Source organism: Myotis daubentonii, chromosome 15 (assembly GCF_963259705.1).
Source record: "Myotis daubentonii chromosome 15, mMyoDau2.1, whole genome shotgun sequence".
Lineage (NCBI taxonomy): Eukaryota > Metazoa > Chordata > Mammalia > Chiroptera > Vespertilionidae > Myotis > Myotis daubentonii.
Window position 1 is genome coordinate 10385732 of NC_081854.1, and position 18352 is coordinate 10404083.

General features: G+C 56.7%; 2 protein-coding genes across 12 annotated transcripts in view; one reads left to right on the top strand and one right to left on the bottom strand.

Annotated features, from left to right (window-relative positions):
- FKRP (fukutin related protein) lies at positions 1 to 9339 on the bottom strand. 10 transcript variants are annotated; one of them, XM_059666054.1, is made up of 4 exons: positions 9283 to 9311; positions 7746 to 7807; positions 5302 to 5420; positions 1 to 3274 (listed from the first exon to the last, which is right to left on the bottom strand). In XM_059666054.1, exon 4 carries the CDS (start codon positions 3233 to 3235, stop codon positions 1736 to 1738), a length of 1500 nt encoding a protein of 499 aa, XP_059522037.1. In that variant the 5' UTR covers positions 3236 to 3274; positions 5302 to 5420; positions 7746 to 7807; positions 9283 to 9311; the 3' UTR covers positions 1 to 1735. The 10 variants fall into 10 exon arrangements, with proteins under 10 accessions (XP_059522037.1, XP_059522035.1, XP_059522038.1 ...); XM_059666052.1 differs by lacking the exon at positions 5302 to 5420 and adding an exon at positions 7597 to 7638 and having other exon boundaries at positions 9283 to 9304; XM_059666055.1 differs by having other exon boundaries at positions 7746 to 7804; positions 9283 to 9302.
- STRN4 (striatin 4) overlaps positions 8903 to 18352 on the top strand; it is a 27528-nt gene continuing 18078 nt past the window's right edge. For both annotated transcript variants that reach the window (XM_059666043.1, XM_059666044.1), the window contains exons 1-3: positions 8903 to 9233; positions 17284 to 17387; positions 17932 to 18005. In XM_059666043.1, coding sequence (XP_059522026.1) covers positions 8940 to 9233; positions 17284 to 17387; positions 17932 to 18005 — 472 coding nt within the window. In that variant the 5' untranslated portion in view covers positions 8903 to 8939. The remainder of the gene's footprint in view (positions 9234 to 17283; positions 17388 to 17931; positions 18006 to 18352) is intronic.

Here is an 18352-nt window from a genome sequence, read left to right on the forward strand (position 1 = left end):
TGACCAGGGACCTTGCTTTATTGTGTGCAGGTGCCCTGCATATAAGACACCCTCCACCGCTGGGCTGTCTTCCAAGAGCACTGCCCAACCACAGGTAACAGCCAAGTCGCCGCCATGTTTCCAGAATGCTCCATGGATGGGACCCCAGCGGCCCCTTCGCGCGCTATCTGCACGTTGAGAGGCTAAAGACAGAGGCTGCGTTCTAAGAAGTCAGGCTTTGACGTCTGAGCCTTAGGAGACTGGGCCAAATTTGCACTTGTCTTTTCTGGCTGGTGTGTGAAGCCTCCTTCTGTAAGGGCTTCTTCCCTCACCCGATCTATAGGGTCGGAGGGGCAGGGACTCCCCCAAGGTCACAAAGTTGGCCACACCAGGACCCAAACCCAGCCCTGACTCCTGACCCGTTTACCCATCAGCTGCCTCACAGCACCCCTGTGGGGCGAGCATGCTCATCACCCCCACCTCCCAGGGGCAAAGCAGAGAGGTACAGGGAGGCAGAGTCACGGAGGGCCTGGCTCACAGCAGGAGGAAGCCGCAGCGCTGGTGCTTGAACCCGGGGCCTCCCACTTCAGGGCCTGTGGTTTCATAAGCCAGGTGCACACACCCAGAGGGTGCGGACCAAGTGGTTGGGATGAGGCAAGTCAACAAAACTTCTCTATTGGTTTTGAGTGTAAAAACGAAATAATTTAAGCCTTATGACTAATATACAGAATGACAGCAGTACCTGGATATCACTGATAAATACACACGTCAGGTCACATGCCCAAACAGTATTTACTCTGAGATGCATGACCACAGAAGGAAGGCAGCCATCGCCTTCCCTGCTAAGAGACAGGGGGGCCTCTGGGGTACCAGTAGTCGAGCAGGGCACACAGTCCCCTTCAGTGTGGGCTCCAGACGGACAGCCTGGGTGCAGGGTCCCACTCTGCCACTGGCTAAGCTGTCTGGCCTTTGGCAAGTGACTTAATCATTCTGGCCTCAGTGTCCTCGTCTGTAAGGAGGAAATAATAGCAGCTCTCGCTTGGGAGGGAGGAGGGGAGGGACGAACCAGTTAGTCCGTGTGGGACACCGAGAACAATGCCTGATACACAGTAAGTGCTCAGTCGATGTGAGCTCTGAGTATTGTTTCCCTGCCCTGCAAGCAGGCAAACAGGTGCAGGAAGCTCAAATAATGAGGTAACAGTTAAGAAGTGGGGCTCGGATCCAGAACCCCATTCTTAACCACAGCCAGTCGCACCTCGGCGCTCGGAGCCCGTTCCCAGGGCTCTCCCAGGAGGGAAGCGAGTGGCATTTTGGAAGAAGGGGAGATGGTCATTCTGTCTGGCCAGGCGTAGAAGCCCGAAGGCTCAGCAGATGTCAGAGCTACGGAACAGAAAGTCCTGGGGCCCAGGATAGGGCAAGGGCGCCCTCTAGTGGCAGAAGCAACCCCAGCAGCCGCGTGTCCCCGGGCTCTTCCGGTGCGGAGATGGCGAGTATAGCGAGTACTCACGCAATCCTGGCGGGAACCGAGGACCAGAGGAACCGGGACACCGGCCCAGGGCCACTTAGCAGGGTTTGAATCACGATGATCTGGCCTCAGAACCTACACTTTCTCTTTCCAAAACTGTCCCAGCTCTGGGGCCCCGGGCACGACTTTGATGTCCTAGGCCCTGCAGGGCAGCTCCGTCTCCCTGACCCGGCAGCGGAGACATCAAAACAAAGGGCGGTCCCCCTGACCCCAGGCGCGGGGGTCAGGGCTTCAGCTGCTTCCCGCCAAACTCAGGAGGGCCGGGTTGGGGTACTCGGGGCTCTCGATGACCCCGGGGCCGAACTTGAGCTCCAGAAAGCGGCGGTAGTTGTTGGGCGCCTGTGCCATGAAGCCGGCGAAGGGCAGGGGCACGAGCGGCTGCAGGAAGTGTTCGGGGAACTCCACGTCCTGCCGGTGGTCCAGCCACGTGTCCTTGGTCATGACCCCGTTGCGGGGGTAGAAGGGCCACAGGTCCACGTGCAGGTGGTTGCTCTCGCTGTACTGCACGCGGAAGAAGTCGCCCTCGATGGCCTTCTCCCACACGAAGCCGCGCTCGTCCACCACGGAGCCGGCCTCGGCCCCCCGCAGCTGCTCGCAGTTGCCCACGTCCTCCAGGTAGATGCCCAGGTCCACGTCGTAGTCCCACGGGATGATGTCCCCGTGGCGGGCCGCCCCCAGCAGCGAGCCGCCCTCCAGCCAGTAGCGCACGCCCGCCGCCTCCAGCACGCCCACCACGTAGCGGGCGGTCTCCCGCAGCGCGCGCAGGCAGCACGGGGGCGTCCAGCGCCCCTCGTACAGGTAGGACGGCGTGTCCCCCACCACCGTCCCGAAGCAGCGCGGGGTCTCCTTGCTGCAGCCGAACCATTCGAGGCGCCCCCCCTCCCAGCTCACCAGGCGGATGCCCAGCGCCCGCAGCAGCGCCGCCCGCCGCGCTCGCCCCTCGCGCTCCGCCTTCCAGCGCGCGTGGGCCGTGGTCAGCGGGGGCTGGCGCGCCGCCGGGAAGGTCACGTCCAGCAGCTGCACCGCCCAGCCCCGCAGGGCCGTCTGCAGGAAGAGGCCGGTGCCCAGCGGCCGGGCCAGCGGCGCCGAGAGGTTGAAGAGGTCGCGCGCGCGCAGGAGCACCACGGCGTCCCCCTCCAGGGCGTCGCAGCGGGGCGCGGAGGGCGCGGAGGGCGCGGGGCCGTAGCGCGCGCTCCACTCCCGCAGGCTGACGTTCAGGGCCAGGCAGCGCGCAGGGTTGGCCGAGGCCACCCGGGCGGCCACCAGGCGCGCCCCTCCGGCCCGGAGCACCTCCGCCATGCGCTCCAGCCGGCCTGGCGTCTCGGCCCTCGCGCCGTCGGGCACCAGGGCCACGAACTCGGTGGCCACGTAGGTCTCCGGGCGCGAGGCCGCGGCCGGCTGGTCCAGGGCGGGCTGAAGCAGTGCCAGGCGGACGTTGGGGATGCGGGGCAGGGCCAGGGGCGGGTAGGGGAGCACGTCGGCGGCCACTACCACGGGCTGGGCTGGGTCCTGCTGCAGGAAGGAGTCCACCAGCTCGGGCACCGCGTTGTCAAAGGCCTCGAACTCTCGCACCAGGACGGTGACGTGGGGGCCGGCGGCGGCAGTTCCGCGGCGGGGTCCCCGGGTCCGGGCGTTCCTGGGCTGCTGCTGCAGCCACGAGACATAGAAGAGGACCAGGAGGTTGACGGTGATGGCGGCCGCCAGGGCAGCCTGGCAGCGGGTGAGCCGCATGGGGCTGAAGTCAGGCCCTAGCTGGGCCTCGGCGACATCCTGGGGAGGTGGGAACGAAAGGGGAGGCTAGAGCTGGTTGTCAGCAACCCCTCCAACCTGAGCCTTGCCCTTCCTCCCAGCCTTTTTCTTACTTGGTTTCAGCTCTCACCTCCTCTCCTCCAGGAAGCCCTCCCTGATCTCCCAGACTGGGTCTTGCACTTAGCTCTGCACTCCTTCAGCACCTCCCCCTAATCTGCCCCCCCCCCCATTCCAAGTCATTGCTGTGTAGGAACCCATTCTGTCCTCCCACGTGTGAGGCGCAGGGGGAGCCTGTCTGGGTCACTGCTGGGTCCCCAAGGCCACTCAGCACAGAGCCAGGTGCCCATTAGGACTGAGTTTTCATCAAATGAGTCACCTTCCCTTCTTCCTTGTTGGATCCCACCCTTCTATTCATTGTTAACTTCTCATTCATATTTGGGTTCAGTTATAAACACCCAGACCCCACCCCCAAGCCCAGCTTGTACTTCCTGCTCTCAACGTTCCTTCCTCCAGGAAGCCACCCCTGATCTCTCTCCTGTCCCTTCCAGACCCCACCCCTGGCTCCAGGGTGAGACTGATGCCTCAGCCTGGGCCCTCAAGTCCCTCCCCTGCTGCCCCTTCCCACTTCCTCAAATCCTGCCAACCGGTCATCTCTTTCCGGATGGTCAGCCAGCTCGCTTTAGTTTTACAAGAAAAGTTAGAAATGTTTTCTTAAATCAGAATTATCCCAATTTGTATGTTGGCCACTAGTTTTTTTTAATAGAAATGGGAAGTCGAATGGTGGCTGCCAGGGCCTGGCAGGAGGGGGAAATGGAGAGTTGTTTAATGGGTTTAGAGTTGCAGTTTTGCAAGATGAGATAGTTCTGGAGATTGTGTGCCTAAAATGCGAATATACTTAATACTACTGAGCCATACGCTTACAAATTGTTAAGATGGTGAGTTTTATGTGTGTTTTATGGCAATAAAAATGTTTTTGTTCTGAATGGAATGGGCTGCCTTGAAAGGGGCTGCCAGTCTTAGGACTCCCCAGTTCATTGGCCAGACTCCTAAGCAACCCCCAGATGGCGCTGTCTCCCTGTCCCCGGTATAACTTGAAGTTTTGGCTGGTCTCCAGCACAGGAGGTGTAACTAACGCTCTGGGTTCTCAGTAGATACTTAAAAAAAAAAAAGTCCCCGTGGATTTTTACAGCTTCCTTCTCCTTCCAGGGAGGGAGACATCAGCGATCCAGCTAATCGGCTAACCTTCCTAGCTCCTACACACTCTGACCCTTCCCCATTCCCACAATTGCCCCCTCAACTGGGGTCCACCCAGAGAGGTCTTCTAAAAGCGCTAATATGACCTCCCCCTCCCTGCTCTGAGGCTCCTCAGTGACCTAGGGGGAAAGTTTAAGTTTCTTACCACATCCCACCAGGCCTTGTGTGACCTGGCCCTGGCCCGCCCGCCCCCAATTCCAGCGCCATCTCTGACCAGGCCTCCTCAAACTCTCTGCCTAAGCCACCCCGGGCTTTTCTTCAAAGAGGTCTTATTTCTAAGCCTTTTCATAGTCTGTTCCTGCTGCCTAGGACAGTCTCCTCTCAAACACCCCTTTCCCTGTGCCTTTTTCTGCTGGAGAACTACTTACGCGTCAAGGCACAGCTCAAATGGCCCCTCCTCCAGGAAGCCTTCCCGGAACCCCAGCCTGGCTCAGAAGACCCCTCTGTGGGCTCCCCTATCCCAGCCCTGCCCGTTCTGGTTCGGCACTGTCTGGGGATGAGTCTGTGGGCCCCGCTGGACCCGGGAGGGTAGAGCCAGGGCTGTCTCCATTACCACTGTGTGTTCCTAGCACACAGCCGGGCACTGAAAATGCACGTGGTGAACAAAGGATGGCCGGGGTCAGGGTTTCTGTGTCTGTAAAGCGCCTTCAGGTCCCTGGAGCCAAACTCTGCAGGTGGCCCTGCGCCTGGGGCCCTGCGCCGGTCTTCCCGTCACTCCCACCAGGAATGTCCTCCCACCCCTCCCCAACCCTCCCAGACCTGCTTGCCCTTTTCTGACCCAACTCAGATGTTACCTAAGAGTCTGAGTTGCACTTTAAGAGTGGCTTCTTCACCTTTAGAATCGTGGCCTTGCCCCTGGCCCTGAGGTGGATCCCTCCTTCCTTCAGTCCTTCAATAGCTACGTGTGGAACTCCTACAACATGCCAGGCGCTGCTCTAGGTACTGGGGACACAGCAGTGGACACACAACACACAGACACGCAACCCCCATGACCTCATGGAACTCACTGTTATGGGCAGAAGGGAACTTTGGAGCATAGAGTCTTCTGAGTCTTAAATATCTTAGAGTCTCGGAGCTTAGCTACGCGGAAGCACAGGCGATGCTTTTAGAACCTTCTAGAGAGAGGATCCTCACTCCATCCTTGTCCCCTCCAGTCTGTTCGTCACTCAGAGATCAGAGAGATCCTGCCGGAGCCTGAATTAGATCCTGTCCTGCGTCTGTTCAAACCCTTTTGTGGTTTAAAATCACTCGAAGGAGAGCCTTCCCTGTGGCCCCCGAGGCTAATCACCTGTCCTCTTCCACTCGCTCCCTCAGCTCCAGCCACACCGTCCACCAGAGGCCATTCTCCAAATAAACCTGGGCCAGTCCTGCAGCAGCACTGGCTGTTCCCTCTGCCGGATGCTCCCCCCTCCCCCAGGTGTCCACCTGACTCCACCCCATGGCCTTCAGGTCTTTGCTCAAATGTCACCTGTCCAGTGAGCCCTTCCTTTGGCTAACCTACTTAAAAATGCATCCCCCCCTCAAAAAAAAAATTAAAATTAAAAAAATGCATCTCCCTGTCATCCACATACTTTCTCTGCCCCATCCCTGAGTAATTTTTCTCCCCTGGTAGTTATCACATAGATTTTTACTTATCTTTACGATTATTTTGTCTGTTTTGTTCCCTGCTGTATGCCCAGAGCACAGCTCAGTGTCTGGCACATAGCAAATGCTCAATAAATAGGGGTGGAATGATCAAGTGACTCCAACTGCTCAGATAGGAAATCTGTGGCTCAGAGACTTAAAGGATGCAGAGACCAGAACTCAGTTCTCCACCATCCATGTTGTCTGGCTGCTTCTGAGCCAGGAGGTACCCAGCAGGACAGAGGATAGAAACTGGGTCCTCAGAGACCAGAGGGTATGATGGCTTGATGAGGAGGTACCACCTACTGGGTGAGGGAGACCAACGAGGAAGGAGAAAGGAATCCTCTGGTACCTTCATAAGATCAAGTCTTGGCTTCTTTAACTGTAAGGGTTCAAAACCCCTTCATGGAGGCAAGGTGGGTGAAATTATGACTTTTGCAGGTCTGAATGTTCTAGATCAGTGGTTCTCAACCTTCCTAATGCCGCGACCCTTTAATACAGTTCCTCGTGTTGTGGTGACCCCCAATTTCCATTGTTACAAATTGAACATAATTAAAGCATAGTGATTAATCACAAAAACAGTATATAATTATATATGTGTTTTCCGATGGTCTTAGGCGACCCCTGTGAAAGGGTCGCTACCCACAGGTTGAGAACCGCTGTTCTAGATGCTCCTGATGTGCCAGCCCCTGTTCTAAGTACTTTACACATATTAACTTGTTTAATCTTTAAGTTATGATCACATTTAAAGATGAAGAAACTGAGGCACAGAGAGGTGAAGTCACTTGCTCAAGGTCACACAGTTGGAAAGTGATGGACCCAGGATTTGACCCAGGAAACTGGCTCCAGCCCGGCCTGCGTGGCTCAGTGGTTGAGCGTTGACCTATGCGCCGGGAGGTCACAGTTCGATTCCCAGTCAGGGCACATGCCCGGGTTTCAGGCTTGATCCCCAGTGTGGGGCATGCAGGAGGCAGCTAATCAATGATTCTCTCTAATCATTGATGTTTCTACCTCTCTCTTCCTCCCCCTTCCTCTCTGAAATCAATAATAAAAATACGTATTTTTGAAAAAGGAAGCTGGCTCCAGAGTTGTGCTTTAATGCAATCAATTCTGTCTTTCTTGGGCCTACCTTCCATGAGCCTTCCCTGGCTCTAACCTGACCAGTGCTTTCAAATATGGCACATTAATGAATGCAACTCACTAAGTCAACAAAGCTACTTATTGAGTGTCCTCTGTGCCAGACCATGAGTTCTAGGGACAGGAGATAAACTGGACAGTCGCTGAGCAGGCCCTCCAGAGGTAGGAAAACAATATCCCAAAGGGAAAAGAAACGAGCAGGGGCGTGGCAGAGAAAAACAGAGGCTTGCTATAGAAAAAGTAGCCAGGGATGGAGAAGACAAGATGAGACTTTGTCTCTCCATCCCCCACAAAACAGTATAAGTGGATCACTTCAGGCCTGGGCTCGCCTGGTCTGAGCTCTGATCTGACCTGAGCCTCAGTTACTGCATCTGTAGAATGGGAATGCACTGGGTAAAGAGGATATGTGGGAAAGTCTTTGGGGACGAGGAAAGGGCAGTGTGCACATGAGTACTGGTGATACTGAGAGACTCCTTACCTCCTACGTTGCAGGCTGGGTGAGCTTCAGGGGGGCGGTTTCAGCCCTGCTCAGCTGCGCTGCTGAGGGAAGGAGAACCAGAAAATACCAAATCAGCCAATTTTGCACAGTAGAGCACAACTTCATCTTACCTATAAATCATTTTTCTTGAAGTCCTCTAAGTTCAGACACTACCTGGAGCATCTCAGGAATGGGTGGGAAGGATGTCAGTTACCATAGCAACCTATCACCATCCCTATCTCATGACTGTGTCCAGAAAGGTAGGGTTGGAAGTGATAGAAGCTGTTACTATGACACCCTCTTCCCTTAGACACCCTCCAATCTGAGACAATCCTAAAAAACGTCTCCTACCTTCCTGGGTCTGGTTCCTAGGGTCACTGGAAGGGAGACTGCCTCTGTTACCATAGTAACCAGGGCTTAGCCTTGCCTGTCTTGCCTCCCTGGGGAGGGTCAGGCCCTGTAACCATAGCAACTACTCCTCAGCGGAGCATCTTCTCCTCTAAATAAAAATACCTGGTTGGTTTGGTCCAGGGACCTCCCACCATGGGAAAGGAGGGGAGATGGTTACCATGGTAATGCCCACTGGGTGGTTAGGAGGGTGGGTGGGTTGCGAAAGAGGTGTTTCCCTCAGTCATCAGTGTCCTTGGGCTGAGGGAGTGCTAGTTGAGGTTGCCATAGTAACCAATGCGGGTAGGGGCGGAAGGACCACCAGGGACTTAGCAACCTCCTCCTGGTATAGGGACAGGGGCGGTTCGGGACCCCATAACCACCGAAGTGGAGGAGAGGGGAAGCTGTTCGTGTTCTAGGCTGGGGAGGCGTTACCAAGGCAACCAGCCTGGGCCAGGATCGGCGAGGATGGGGCCACGGCGGAAACCACCCGTGGTGGTCGCCCTTTCCCTCGGAGGGTGAAAGCGGGTCTGGGGAGGTTTAGACTCTTTCTTTCTGGGGCCAAGCGGGAGGAGGGGGGCAGAAAGCGGCTCCTCCCCCAGGTCCCGCTCTCCCTCCTCCGGGCGCGCGCCCCCAGCCCGCCCACCCGCGCGCGCGCCTGCGGAGTCCCCCCCGGGTGGGCGAGGCGCGCGCCCGGCCGCGTCCCCGTCCCCGCCCCCCGCCCCCGCCGGGCGCGCGCGCGGGGGGTTGGCGCGGCCGCGCAGGCGCGCGAGGCACAGCGGGCGCGCGGGCCGGCCCGGGGCCTCCATGATGGAGGAGCGAGCGGCCGCCGCCGTCGCCGCCGCCGCCTCCTCCTGCCGCCCGCTCGGCTCCGGTGCGGGCCCCGGCCCGACGGGCGTCGTCCCGGTCTCTGCCCCCGCTCCCGGGCCCGGCCCGGCCGCGAAGGGGGGCGGCGGGGGCGGCGGCGGCGGGGGCAGTCCCGGGCCCACGGCGGGGCCGGAGCCCCTGAGCTTGCCCGGGATCCTGCACTTTATCCAGCACGAGTGGGCGCGCTTCGAAGCGGAGAAGGCCCGCTGGGAGGCCGAGCGCGCCGAGCTGCAGGTGAGCGCCCCCCGGACCCCGACCCCCGCCCGGCCCGGCCCGGCCTCACCCGCCGCCGCCGCCGCCGCCATCTTGGAGCAATGGCCGCCGGGACAGCCGGGGGGGGGGGGGCGGGCGGGGACCGCGACCGGCCCGCAGCGGGAGTGGGGGGCCGTCCGAGTGGGTCCCGGGGGCACCGGGGCTCCTAGGGGCGGGCGGGCGGGGGCCCCGGGGCGGGAGGGCCGGGCCGCGGCCGGCGGAGGGAAGGGGCGCCGGGGACCAGACGCGCTGGCAGTGGCCGCGGGAGCGAGCGGACCGGTGGCGGGGCCGGAGGGGCCCGGAGGACTCAGCCGCGGGTGCCGGGAGGAGGTGCCGGAGGGGCTTGGTGGCGGGAGCAGAAGCTCTGGGTGCAGAGGGACGCCCACCCCCGTCCGAGCCGGGGCGGGTGGGAGGTGGGGCGTCGGGGCGTCGGGGGGACGGGGGACCGGGGACCCGCCGCGGGCGGGAGCGTCGGGCCGGGATCAGGCCCGAGTGGGGAGAGGAAGTCGCGGAGCCGGGGACGCGGGGTGTTTCGGGGAGTTTGGACAGAGGGAACGGAACGATGGCTGTGTGAGGACCCCGGGGGTCACGGGGGGTGGGGTGCGGGGTCTGGAGAGGTTCCAAGATGATGGGGCGCGCCCTCCTCATTGGGGAGGAAACTTGGGGAGCCCTGGCACGTGTAGGGAAGTTGTCCCGAAGTCGTGCCCTCGGGAGCCCGTGCGGAAGAGCTCGAGAGCAGGAACTGCAGGTCGGGGTGTGGAGGGGCGGGGGGTGGCCCGCAGATGGGAGAGGTGTGCGGGGTGGCCAGTGGGGAGCCCTGGGCTGGAGCGGGGGGCAGGCATGTGCATCGTGGAGACCAGGGCGCCTGGGAAGGGGGCGGTGGGGAGCCCGGGGCTCCCCGGGATGGCAGGGGGAGCGGTTTGTGGAGCAGGGAGGCAGCGGGAAGGAGCATCTGAGGGGCATCCCGAGGGGAGACGTGTTTGCGGGCGCCATGGGAAAGGACCCCACGGTGCGTGGAGCAGCTGGGAGAGGAATGCGCCCGGAGATGGTGTGTGGGAGCCTGACGAGCTGGGCTGGACTTTGTGCCTTTGAGAAGTGTGGGTCCACTCGCCGAGTTGTGAGGAGTTGCGGGGAGTCTGGGGTTCCTCCGCTGGGGTGTTACTAGCAGAGGTCGGTGTCTTCTTCCAGCCCGTCTCTTCTCCTTCTGATGTGCTGTTTCCCATCTGTAAGAGGTGGGGACCCAGATTAGTAACTGACTCGAATCTTGTCCATAGGACGAATAAAGACAGCAGCGCACAGTTCTCCCCGCTAGGGTCTTAGCTGTAGGTAGCCGAGGCCTGGGGTGGGGAGGACTCCTTATGTAAGCGCCCCTCGCTTTTGTGTCCCACTCTTTCCCAGCTCACGGCCCGTTAGATCGTCCCCTGCACGCACCGTGTAGGCAGCGCCAATGTCCTCGCCCCCACGCAGCAGTAATGTAGCAGCTGCTGCTGGCTGAGCACATGTTATGCACCAGGCACTGTATTGAACACCTTGTATATGTTATCATATGATCCCTGCAACCTCCCGGGAGGGTAGGTGATATTATCTCCTTGCCCCCTTTTGAAATAATAAGTGGAAACGGAGACTTTGAGAGGATCAGTGATTAGTCTAGGACCGTAGTCGGCAAACTGCGGCTCGTGAGCCAACTGCGGCTCTTTGGCCCCTTGAGTGTGGCTCTTCCACAAAACACCGACTTCTGCGCACGGGCCGCGAAGTTTCAATCGCACTGTATGTGCGCGCCCGCACGTGGTATTTTGTGGAAGAGCCACACTCAAGGGGCCAAAGAGCCTCATGTGGCTCACGAGCCGCAGTTTGCCGACCATGGGTCTAGGATCACAGCCTGTGGGTGGTAGGGTTGGTCAGTCGGTCTTCCTCTGCCGTCCAATACAAATGGGAAAACTGTTCTGAGCAAGCTCAGTGGCTCCCCAGGGTCATCCAAACAGTCATAGCGGAGTTGGGCTTGAATCTTGGTCTCTGGGACGTCATGCCATCACCACCTGCTCATGGAGACCAACGAGAGAAAAGATGTGCTTTTTCCCTCACTTAGTGGCCCTTCTTGCAGTTTGAGAGGATTTGTGGGAAGCACCCAGTTATGCTGTCCATGTCTTGGCTCCAGCATCACTTTGTACTTTTGTTCTGTTACTTTAGTAAAAACTCAAAGATCTTCAAAGTGTGTATATGTACATGTATAAGTGAAAGGGGAAAGTCCCCTTTGTCCCTCTCCTCCCCGCCCCCCAGCTATTATTGCTATAAAAAGAGGTCATTATATGTATCATTTTGTGACTTTTTTTTCACATACTCATGCCTGGTGATCCTTTCATATCAGCACAGAGAGCTCTTTATTATTTCTGATAACTGTGGTCCATTGGATGTTCGCACCATAGCTCATTTGTTGATGGACTTTTAGCTTGTTTCCAGTTTTTTCCCCGTGAGAAATGGCTGCAGTGGATGTCCATATGGCCCTGTATGAATGTAAGTGGAATAGATGGTGGAATAGCAGAATAGATGTGTTTGTAAAGTGGTGGTTGGTTCTGCCAAGTTGCCCCACGTTTCCACTCCCATCAGCAGGTCGCTTATCACTTACAGAGGTGTGACTTCTCCTGTGAGATTCATATGTGTGTGTGTGTGTGTGTGTGTGCGCGCGCGTGTATGTATGTGTGTATATATACATATACATATATACACACACACATACACGCACACACACATTTTATTGATTTCAGACAGGAAAGGAGAGGGAGAGAGAGATAGAAACATCAATGATAAGAGAGAATCATTGATTGGCTGCCTCCTGCACGCCCCCTACTGGGGATCGAGCCCGCAACCCGGGCATGTGCCCTTGACTGGAATTGAACTTGGGACCCTTCAGTCCACAAGCCAACGCTTTATCCACTGAGCCAAACCAGCTGGGGCCTCCTGTGAGATTTTTTAAGGCTTAGACCGAGTTCAATGTTTCTGGTGAACTCTGAATACCTTTTCTCTGAATGACAGTACAGCAGCTCTTCGCACAGGGCCTGCTGTGCAGTCAGGGCTCAGTGTGTATGGATTGGCAGAAAAGGCGGCCCGACATGAGGTCCTCCCAAGAGGCACCTAAAGATTGGAGCAGGGAGGCAGTGTAGATTGGGTCTGATAATACAGTAAGCAGGACTTGGCCAGGGGGGGTTAGTCCAAGAAGTAGGTGGTGTGGTTTCCGCCCTTCAGAAACTTACAGGCTAACAGGAGGCTACACAGAACGCTGCACGATGTGGTCGTGCCCATGATCTGTGGCATTTCTAAAAGGGGAGCCCGTCCTTGAGGACAGGGGTACCCTCATGGCGGAATCTGAGTTGGACGTTCATGTAGGAGCAGCGGCAGAGAGATGTGGCGAATATGGCAGCAGAGGAGGTGCGGGTCTGACCCCTCCCCACTTCTAGCCTCAAGGAGCTTTGAGGGATCCATGGGTACTCCTCCTGGAGCTTGAGAAGGAGGAGATGTGGGGCTGGGTGAGACCCTCTGGGGAACCTGTGCCTGGGGGCTGGACGGAAAGGTCAGCAGAGGGATAGAGAGGCATCAGCTCCTGGGAGCACTGAGATGCTGAGGCTCCTGGGGAAGCCTTTGAGAGGTTGCCTGGCTGGGAGAGCGAACAGCTGGAGGAGAGGCGGCAGCCATGCCTCAGAACTGCTCTGGGCTTGTGTGTGTTCGAACAGCCTGGCCAGAGGAAGCGGCCGTGGGTGGATCTGCTGAGGAGAGAACTTCCAGATTCCAGACTTACCTGGCAGCCGCCGCGGCACTGGCAGATCAGGCAGTGGTGGCTGCTGGCGTTTGCCAGCGAACAGGGACTGGCCACCAGCACTTCCCCTTCCCGTGGGTTCCACTGCCTTGGGATACTTCAGCCACATGTTTCTGGTCCTTTCTCCCTCCTTCACCAGAAGAACTGGGAAGCGGACACAGAGCAGAGTGGGCCGACTGAGATTCTCCACTTTCTTCACCCACAGACAAAAGTGGCTGGGTATTATCAGCCCCTCCCCATTACCTAAAATTCCCTCATCTCCTCGCTGCCCCAGCCCCAGCCCCAGCCCCAATCTTAGTCTGGGCTCCTGGGATTTCCGGGACTGCCTCCTTGTGTGACTGGTCTCTCTGCCTTTAGCTTTGCCATCCCACCCACCCATCCCCTTCCCCAGCCATCTGTTCTCCACATTATAGCTGAAATTACCTTTGTAACATTTTCATGTGGCCATACTGGCCTTTTATTTTTCTTTATGATTTCTTCTATATGCTCCTTTAAAAAAATGTTTTATTGAATTCATTGGGATGGCATTGGGTAATACAATTATATAGGTTTCAGGTATATAAGTCTATACTACATCATCCGTATTTTGTATTGTGTGTTCACCACTACGAGTCAAGTCTCCTTCCATCACCATTTATCCTCCCTTTAGTGTCTTCTGCCTCCCTCTATCTCCCTTTCTCTCTGGTAATCACCATACTGTTGTCTGTATTTATGAGTGTGTTTTTTTCTTTGCTTAATCTCGTCACGTTTTTCACCCAGCACTGCAACCCCTCTCCCCTCTGACAGCTGTCAGTCTGATCTCTCTCTGTGAGTCTGTTTCTATTTTGTTTGTTAGTTTATTTTTTTCATTAGATTCCACAAATAAGTGAAATCATATGGTAGTTGTCTTTCTCTGACTGGCTTATTTCACTTGGCATAATGCTCCCCAGGTCCATCCATACTGTTGCAAAAGTTAAGATTTCCTTTTTCGTGGCTGCGTAGTATCCCATTGTGTAAATGTACCACAGCTTCTCTATCCACTCATCTACTGACAGACACTTGGGCTGCTTCCAGATCTTCGTTATTGTAAATAACTAGAGGCCCGATGCACGAAATTCGTTCGAGGGGCTCGGCCCCCACTGCCCGGCATCCGGTCTAATTAGCATATTACGCTTTCATTATTATAGATGCTGCAGTGAACATAGGGGCGCACGTACTGGCCCTTTTAGAGTTCCTGAAGTCACCACGCACCTTTTGTCTGTCCTCTGCCAGCGGCACACGCCACTTCCCTGTCTAACTTCGGATGAGCCTTCAGGCCTTAGCCGCTGTCACTGCTTCTCACCTCCAGAGCTGGATTCGGTGTCCGTGTCCCCATAACATCCTTTGCTCCCTCTTGGTGGCCCTCGTCACAGGAGTGTTGGCTGTCGCTGCTTTTGCCTGTCTTGTGCACTGGACGGACAACTCTGTGGGGACAGGAACCCCTCGTCCTCTCCTTATTCCTCCAGTGCTCACACGGTCCCTGGCTTGTTACAGGCAGTTGCTGGTGTGGGATGTTGGGTGAATGTAGGCTCTCAGCAGGCTGTGCTGGCGCTGGGGAGCGGAAAGCTCTCTAATGGAAGCCCAGGAGAGCAGGAAGGATAGTGAGCAAGTTCCTCGGGGCTGTGTTTGGTGATCAGCCTTTCCTTCACCTCTTCCCCCACCTTCTAAAACGACTCGTGGACAGGTAGACTTGGGGGACTGAGAAGATACATAAAGGATGGAAATTCAGCCCTGGCCAGTTTGGCTCAGTGGATAGAGCGTTGACCTGCGGACTGAAGGGTCTTGGGTTTGATTCTGGTCAGGGGCACCAGCCTGGACTGTGGGCTCGGTCCCCAGTGGGGGGCGTGCAGGAGGCAGCTGATCAATGATTCTCTCTCAGCATTGATGTTTCCATCTCCCCCTCTCCCTTCCTCTCTGAAATCAATAAAAAAATATATATTTTTAAAAAGGGTGGAAATTCAAACTTACAAGATGCTGATCACTGTGAATATGTGTGTGTTGATTTAAACGGTTGAGAGAAAAAAGTGTGAAGGCGGGGGAAGAAGTTCCGTCCTCACAAGGGACAGATGAGGGTTCTTTTCCATGGCACACCTGGTGACATGTATTTATTCGTTCATTGTTTGCCCCACCAGATGTATTACCAGAATGTCAGCCACGCCTTGTTCAGCACTGTATCTTCTGTCTACAACTGTACCTGATACGTAGTTGGGGCTCAGTTAATATTTGGGGAGTAGCACTGCCTGGTGTGGCTCTGTTGGTTGGGCATTGTCTCGGGCACCGAAGGTTGCCAACTCAGTTCCCTGTCAGAGAACATGCCCAGATTGTGGGCTTGATCCCCAGTAGGGGTCAGCCAATCAATATTCCATTCACTTTGATGTTTTCTTCTCTCTCCCTGCCTCTCTAAAAAAAAAAAAAAAAAAAAAAAAAAAAAAAAAAAAAAAATCAATAAAATATTTTTAAAATAAAGTAAATATTTGGGGTAGGTGAATGAATGAATGATACTTTTGTCATATATTAATGCATGAGCATCCCTTTTTATCTTTTCAAAAGGAACCTACCATTGCCATTATGCCTGAAGGATAAATTCCTACAAGTACAATAAGTTCCCATAATCCCTAGAAGTGGAACTGCTAGGACAAAAGGAATGTGCATTTAAAATTTTTATAGATCTGGCCAGATTGCCCTCCAGCAAGAGTGCATCAGTTTATGACCCCAGCGAAGGTGTATGAGTGTGCCTGTTTCCCCGGCCCCAGTCAGTGCCAGGCTGTACTCAGCTTGTGTTCAGTTCTCTGCTAAGCTGAGGTGGAGACGTGGCTCAGGAGCAGGACAGAGGTGACAGCAGGGCTGTGCGGCACCCCACTTGGCACAGGCCAGAGAGGTCAGGGCCCTGCGAGCCCCAGGGAGAGGGAGAGCAGTGCAGGTGGCACCTGAGAGGCTGCGGGGAACTGGCAGTCCTGAAGCGAGACTTTGAGAACGGGCTCGTCCTGGAAAAGGTGTCTGGGGCCAGACTGCGGCTTCTGGTGGGGGCACTGAGGTTCTTTTCAGCAAGCACATGATGTGCGGGGATTGGCTGCAGTAGACGCAGCTGTGCTGTGCATGGTGGCAGGAGGCCTGTAAGCCACAGACATCCCTGCTGATGGGTCTAGGGTCTCAGAGGGACCATAGCTCCCACAAAGGATGGGGCCCATGTCAACTTGAGGAAGGATGGACAGGGAGAATAAAAATAAGAGGCAGGAGTTGGCATTTTATTGGCCCGTCTTCTGTGCTAGGTCTTGGACTGAGATGAACTTAACACGAGGGGCAGGCACTCTCATAAGCCCCATTTTATAGAAGGGGAAATGGAGGCTCAGAGAAAGCCCATGACCTCCCTGAGATCGTGCCGCAGGTGGGTGGGCGAGTGGGCCTGGACTGAGGCTGCCCCAGCCCAGAACAGTGGCGCCCTTGGGGAGAAGCCAGGGGCGAGTCCTGCACTCAGGGCTTTGGCCAGGGCCTCCGGAACGTGGCCAGGGGCCAGGATCCTGCCTCGCAGGTCGTTGGCCGAGTGTCTCCAGATGACCTGTTGACAGACCAGAGCAGACTGGGGCAGCCCGTGCCAGCAGACGGTGTGAAGTGGTTGGCAGGGGCCCTGGGTCATGTCTGTGGCACGTCTCCCTCATTCTGGGCAGACTCCAGTGGGACGATTGGTCCCCACAGTGGTAAAGCTTTGCATTGGAGCAGCAGCTGAGCCAAGCCACCCACTCTTGTCCCTAAACTCCCGAAGTAGCTTCCTACGCCTCCCAGAGATAGATGCTCTGGTAGGAATAGTGAGCCGCCTCCACCAGCAGTCTTAGGGACGGCACCTGCCTTTGGGCGGGGGAGGAGGAGGACCCCAGGGCTATTAACGCCTACCTCCCCTCCTTCATCCCCAATCCCACTTCTCCCCCAAAAGGCAGGGAGAGGTTACGCCCACGCTGGCCCCGCTTTGATTTCAGGGGTTAAGGACTCTCATCAGCTCTGTCATTGTGGGTGACGTGCTAGGGACTCTGGCAGCAGATCTCGCTTGCCTCTCACAGGCCATCTAACCCTGGCTCAGGGTCTTCACGCCTGAAGAAGTGGCTGCTGCAGTCATTGTAGGGGTAGGAGCTGGTGCTCATTGCCCTGAGGGAGGGAGGGACACACACCAGTGAGCCTAAGCCCTGCTGTCTTCTGTTGCCTCTGTGTCCCCAGGCTCAGGTGGCTTTCCTCCAGGGAGAAAGGAAAGGGCAAGAGAATCTCAAGACAGACCTGGTGCGGCGGATCAAGATGTTAGAATATGCACTGAAGCAGGAGAGGTGAGCCCTGCTGCCCGGTCCTGCCTCTGAGAAGTCAGTCCCCAGCAGAGGGTGAGAGGCCGGCTGCAGCCTTCCACCGAGGGAGAGCTGGGATCGGGCGCTCTCCCGTCACCAGTACTCTGCGGTTCTAGGAGCGGGGACAGACCGAGACATAGCAGGTGGATTCAGGTTAGACACCCGTGACAGTATTCATAGTGATGGTGGCCACTGTGCCAAACACCATCTGTTCATAATGTCTCATCTCTTCCACTGGCCTGATGGGTACAGTGGCTTCTGGAGAGTGAGGACTTCTTTCAGGACTCCTGGGGCTGGGATAGCAGCCCAGCCTGCCAGGCTCTGGAGAGAGGGTTCTTCACAGCCATGTGTGGCGCCCCCCCCCCCCCGCCCCCCCCCATCCCAGGGCTGCTTTATACTGTGGGCAGGTTGGGGAGCTCAGCCTCAGAGGAAGGAGAGTGGAGTGGGGGGGCCTGGGAGTTTGGGATGCCTGAGGTGAGTGCTGTCATGTCTACTCTTCTGTCTCATTTGTTACTCCTTTGCTCCTTAGGGCTAAATATCACAAACTGAAGTTTGGGACAGACCCGAACCAGGGAGAGAAGAAGCCAGAACTGTCAGAACAAGGTACCGCCCCCCTCCCTCCCGAACCTCCCTACTTGACCCCCCTCCACAAACCGAACCGCCTCTTCTTCCTTTGCTCCATAGGAAGCAGCTTGGCGGGGGCTGGGGAGGGATTGACTTGCTCTCAGGGCCCCTCCCCACAGGCTGCTCTGTCAGGCAGGGGGCATGGGGCACGGGGCTGGACCCCTGGGGAGAGGCAGGGTGGGTAGTGGTGAAGAAGCCCAGTCCTGCCTGCTGTCCTTGTGTGCAGTAGAGACAGACACACAGGCCCCATCAATATTTGATGAATAAAATGAACAAATGATCTCCTTTAATCCACACAACAATCCCAAAAGGCGTAGGTACTGCTG